Genomic DNA, 5,787 nt, shown 5'->3' on the forward strand with positions numbered 1-5,787 from the left:
TGATAACTTTTCAAAGGAAATGAATCTAGTAAAGTTAGCCAACATAGTGACAATGTCTCAAGAAAATAATCAACCAAAAATAAAAACCTACTGTCACACTGGTTATGCCATTTGTTTACAAATACATTGTATGTGAGCACAAATGCATGCATGTGGGGTACTGGGGGCTGAACCCAGAGCCATACACAAGCCAGGCACACACTCTACCTCTGAAGTATATCCTCAGCCCTTTGGAAAATTTAATGTTCGCCAGGCGTGGTAGTACACACTTATAATCCCAGGACTCAGAAGGTGGGGCTAGAAGGATTGCTGCATGTGTGAGGTCAGCCTGGGCTCACAGTGAGCTCTTGAGGCTAGCCTCAACTACATAGTGAGACCTTGTCTCAAAAAAAAAAAAAAAAAAGAAAGGGCCAGACAGATAGCTCAGTGGATTAAAGCGCCTGCTTAGGCAGACACAGTGGCCAAAGAGTCAATCCCCCACCTGCCCTGCTGGCGCTGTCCCCAGGGTGTGAGATTAGGCATGGTGGCACGTGCTTATAATCCCAGTGCTTTGGAGGCTGAAAACAAAAGGATCACTACAAGTCCAATCTGTGTAGTGAGACCCTGTACTAAATACACTTAAAAAAAAAAAAAAAAAAAAAAAAAAAAAAAGAAGCTGGGGAGATAGCTCAGTGGCATAAGCACCTGCCTGTCAAGCACAAGGTCCTGCGTTTGATCTCCAGTACCGGAAAAAAAGTTGAAAAAATGGGCTGTGGATGTAGCTCAGTGACAGAGTGCTTCCCTGGCATGCAGGAGGCCCTGGGTTCAATCTGAGTCTACAGAACACAAAATCTCAAATCATCGACCAAAGGGTACAGTGTTTTTTTAATAAACCCAATGTCTAAACAAAAACAGATGTCAGAAGACATTAAGATAAGCAAGTCTCTGTACGGAAGTCCGCTCCCAAGGGCTGCACGACGGAGGCAAACGCAGCCTCTGCGTGTCGGCCACGCGCGTGGGCCAGGAGCACCTACCTCACCAGGCGCTGGCTCAGGGCACAGCCATTTTTCCAGCAACATGTCCCAGATTTTTTCCAAATTAATTTCATTAACTTCAGCTATTTCTTTAGCTGCTGTATGAATGTCTAAGATATCAAAGATACAGAATTTAAAACAATAAAAATCTAAATCAGGCATGATAATTCACACTCATAATCCCACAATTTGGCAGCCTGAGGCAGGAGGATTAAAGCAAGCCTGGGCTACACAGTGAGTTCAAGGCCAGCATGGACTACACAGTGATACCCATCTCAACCTCCTCCAGCCCTCTAAAAAATAAAAAGAGAAAAACTTAAACTTGTAATGTTAGATAACCAGGAAGTTGAAACAATAGTTCTTGCTGGATCAAAAAATATCTGTGTGCTTACCAGGATAATCTCTGCCAGAGGCATTCTGCATCCTCTCGTTGATGCTGGGGTGCTCGTAGAGGCTGACAATGAGGTGGGCTGGCTTTCCAATCACTCGCAGGTACTCTGCGGTGTTCAGCTTGTGGGCTATGAGCACAGCCTCTGTGCCCGAGCGCCGGAACTGGAGGTGAAGCTTCTTCAACAAAGCCTGGGCCTTTTCTCGTGTCTCATCCTTGTAACAGTTCCAAGTGCAAGACAGGCTTGGCCAACCGGAGCAGAGGCTAAGAACCCGCCTGTACCAGCCTGGGGCCTCCCTTCCAGCAGCACTCTAGCAAGGGCCCTCCTCTCCCACCCCAGGCGCCAGGGCAGGACCAGGAGCCGCACTGAACGCGAGCAGCCACACTACAGAGCAGGGAGTCACCAGGCTTCAGGTGCAGACATACCTGAGGTGGGATGTTCTGCAGCCACCTCTCAGCCAAATACAGGCAGAACTTCAAGCTGGACATCTTGAAGGAGCCTAAAATGAGGAAGAGAAGATTGATGAGCAAACCTGAGTCTTTCCAAGACAATGTACGATAGCCAAATTATAATGTATTTTTAAAATAAAAATGAATTCTCCCTCTGTAAGTTCCCTCTGTGTGAGCGGGGCAATGCCACCCACTGCCACTGTCACTTTACACCTGGGCATCTCCCCGGTGTTCTACTGGATGAACCCTATTTATCTGTATTTCGTACAGGGTCTACAGAGTCGCACTATGTAGATCTGACTCACAGCGAGTCTCCTTTTCAGCCTCCCAGGCGCTGGGATTCCAGGCGTGAGCCACCATGCCTGGGCTTAAGCAGTCTCAGCGTGCCCTGGGGGCGGGGCCAGCACCCCGCTGTGCTCTGCCTAAGAAGGTGATTTAACTGCTGAGCTATCTGGCTGGCCCACTTTATTTTGTTTTTAACCACTCCCTGACTGATGGGCATTATAAAAAGATAATCATTTTCAATTTTGCTACAACCAAAACAAGGTGCTAAGTGCTTGCATCTGTGAACTTGACTATGTGATGCTATCTAAGGACGCACCATCCTAAGTGTGGCAGGTATGAGGAATCAATTTCTGTTCCTACCACAAGTTGGACAATATCTTTGTCCCTGCTACTGCCTGAGCACTTGAGTTCTAGAAACTCCAGCAATCCCATAAGTAAAGAGGATGGACACAGATTTTAAAAACCGTGCATGCCTGTAATCCCAGCACTTAGGAGGCTGAGGCAGGAGGATTGCAACAAGACTAAAACCAGCATGGGCTACACGGTGAGTTCAGGGCCAGCCTGAACTACACAGTGAGACGCTTTCTAAAAAACAAACAAAGGCAAAGAAAGGTACAAAAAAAGGACAAACAAAAATCGACACAGCCAGAGGTGGGGTGCAGGTGGGGGGCAGTGGAGCACTTTCCTAGGATGTGTGAGCCCCGAGTTGATCCCCAGTTCCACAGGAAAAAATAAACAGAACCAGAAGCTGCCCGAAGCCTAGTGAGAAGAGGAATGTGCACCTTCGGGGATTTCCTGGGCGAGAGTGATGGCAATGGCCACAGCCCACTCCGGGTTGACGATGGACAGCAGGTAGGACTCGATGGTCTGCGTGACCCTGGCTACCTCCTTGTTCATCAGTACCGAGGACTTGGCTTGTATTAACTTCAGGAGCTTGGGCTTTAGGCTTTTCTCAAAAACATGTTTGGCTGTAGAAACGTAGAGAGTATCTAGAGAGAACTTCGGAGAAAAAGAAACCAGTGTGAGTCTCTCCCACGCAGGTCAGGACCAAGTAGGGCACAAAGAAGCCTCAGCTGGGCTGAATGTGTTACCTTCATTAACTTGGAGATTAAGAGCAGGGTTGGGAGGGACTCCTCGCTGAGTTCTGAAGCTGGAAAGGAAACAAGAAGGTTACGAAAAAATTAAGAAAAAAAAATTATTGGGTCTGCAGTAAAATTCTTAACAGGTTGGTGAACATACAGAGAATTTTCCAGAAGTTCTGTGCCGTGCCAAACAGGATAAGGTGGAAAGGCAGTCTCGTGTGGGCCGCCGGCGGCAGGGTGACGACGTGCTCCAACATATACTGATATTCTAGATCCACTGGCGGGGAAATCCTTCTGTACGACTCCAGGTGTCTCAGAAGACTCAATGCCTGCGTTACAGTAAGCAAGTATTTTCCCTAAGAGTGACTCCATGCATGCCATCTCAGGTCGCCTACTCTATACCTTGACTCCGTTCCCAGATCGTCTCGTCTTCACCAACATCATGGAAACCTTTGCTAGCCTTCCTTGGCACGTCACCCTTCTGCAGCATAATCTGTGTGATCACTGAGGAAATGATTCTGTGGGAAATCCTGTCAATGGCAGGATATTTTGTATGCAAGCCTGCCAGCTCTGCGCAAGTTCTTCAAATACTTTGAGATATACTTTAAAAGTATTTGATTTCATTTTAATTAATTGATTAGTCAATCTTTTGGCTTCTGCACTAAGTTTACATCCCCACTCCTTTTTCATTATGAGACAAGGTTTCACCAAGTTGGCAAGTCACCCAGATTTTAATTTGTAATCCTCCTGCCTCAGCCTCCCAGAGGTATATAGGTATATGCTACCACACTTGTTTAATTACTTCTTTCTGAGACTGAGACAAAGTCTCTATTTGCTCAAAACTGATCCTTCTGCCTCAGGCTCCTGATTAGTTTTGAATATACACTTGTGCCATCAGGCCGAGCTTACTTTCATTTTAAATATAGAGGCTATAAACCTAAAATTAATTCTGGGTTGGGAAGATATAGCTCAGCAGTCTGAGCGCCTGCCTGGCGAGCACAAAGACCCAGGTTAGATCCCTGGTACTGCACGTCATGCCAGCCATGGAAACGCAGGTGCACTGTGCCAGCCCTGCAAGTGGGCATGTAGTGCACATCTGTAATCCCAGCGCTGGGAGGCTGAGATAGGAAGATCACTATGAGTCCAAGCTGCACAGGGAGACCCTGTACCATATAATAAGTAAAAGATTTTTTAAAAATTAAAAATAATAAAATTAATTGGGCCAGGGAGATGGCTCAGTAGGATAAGCGCTTCTCTGGCAAGTGCAAGGGTCTGAGTTCAATCCCTGGTTCTGAAAAAAAAAAAAAAATTTTGTATTTCTTATCCATTTTATGTTTATATTTGGGAGTTCATATAATTTTTTGAATTAACCTATTTTCTTGACCAAACCTCATAAATGGAAAGGGTTAAGGATGTAGCTCAGTGGCAGAGTACCTCACTTGCATACACGAGGCAAAGTTTCAAGTCCCAATACTGCCGCCAAAATAGTTAATGAAGCCAGTGTGATGACATGTGCTGTAACCCCAGCACTCGGGGTGCGTGGGAGGCCTGCAGCGGCTGGGGGTGCTGAGGTAGGCAGATCGCTGAGAGTTGGAGGCCAGCCTGGGCTACATAGGTTCATCTTGTAGCTCAAGGTGAGCCTGAACTACATAGTGAGATCCTTTCTCAAAAACAAAGAAAAAGTAAGTTAATGAAAGTCCTAGATAGGATGGGTGTGACAGACCCGCCTATCAGTACACAAAGCTCTGCGGTCAGGGCCTTCCTGGCTAGATGGCAAATATTCTTGCCTTAATTCTCCAGTGACTTCTTTCTCTTGGGTAGATTTAAATCACCTCAATACAGCAAAAATAGATAAATGATAAAATACAGATGGCACAAAAACATCTTTCACTGTTACATTCCTTGAGAGAAAAAAATGTCTAGATGCAGAGTTCATTTTAGATGGAGAGTTTAAAGGGAGCTGAAAGGATAATTCAGATGGAAATAAGACAACGGCACTATTACCTATAAGTAAAACCAGAAAGATGATTTTTTAAAATCTTTAATATATTTATCATACCTGATTAATATTAATATTAGTTATCTTTTCATCAGCTCTTTCTATAACTTTCAGGACAACTTCAATCATTTCATAGTCATAGGGATCCAGCTGTAAAAAGAAAAAATCAAAACCTTGAAAGATACTGCCATGCTGATAGTTTATTCGGTAATGTTCATTGGTGCAGATTACAAATGTAAAATCTCCATGCATTACAACTTAGATTATATTATTTTAAAAATAAACTAAAAATTTCTGATCTCTAAAATTACACTATAATAAATTACATGCTTAAAATATCTTGAAATCTAAAAAAGGCATTATTTTAATAAAGATGCTTTTACAGTATTAACTATATAAAAAGAACAAACATATGGTTGACATTTCATAATTTTGTAAGACTTTAAAACCAAACCTCTATATTTTCTCATTTATGATGAGAAAATTGAAATAGAAGTGACCTTTCCTAGAGATGACTTAACTAGACTGCGGGTCTTCAGGCAGAACACTCTCGAAGAACTGCTCCAGCTC

General features: G+C 44.2%; 1 protein-coding gene across 1 annotated transcript in view; it reads right to left on the bottom strand.

Moving 5' to 3' along the window:
- Kntc1 (kinetochore associated 1) overlaps nt 1-5,787 on the bottom strand; it is a 96,168-nt gene that overhangs the window by 13,440 nt on the left and 76,941 nt on the right. The window contains exons 43-49 of the mRNA XM_023720670.1: nt 5,278-5,367; nt 3,376-3,547; nt 3,228-3,286; nt 2,919-3,135; nt 1,828-1,901; nt 1,406-1,616; nt 1,014-1,123 (exon numbers count right to left, since the gene is read on the bottom strand). Of these exons, the coding sequence (XP_023576438.1) occupies nt 1,014-1,123; nt 1,406-1,616; nt 1,828-1,901; nt 2,919-3,135; nt 3,228-3,286; nt 3,376-3,547; nt 5,278-5,367 (933 nt within the window). The remainder of the gene's footprint in view (nt 1-1,013; nt 1,124-1,405; nt 1,617-1,827; nt 1,902-2,918; nt 3,136-3,227; nt 3,287-3,375; nt 3,548-5,277; nt 5,368-5,787) is intronic.

Source organism: Octodon degus, unplaced genomic scaffold (assembly GCF_000260255.1).
Source record: "Octodon degus isolate 3935 unplaced genomic scaffold, OctDeg1.0 scaffold00076, whole genome shotgun sequence".
Classification (NCBI taxonomy): domain Eukaryota; kingdom Metazoa; phylum Chordata; class Mammalia; order Rodentia; family Octodontidae; genus Octodon; species Octodon degus.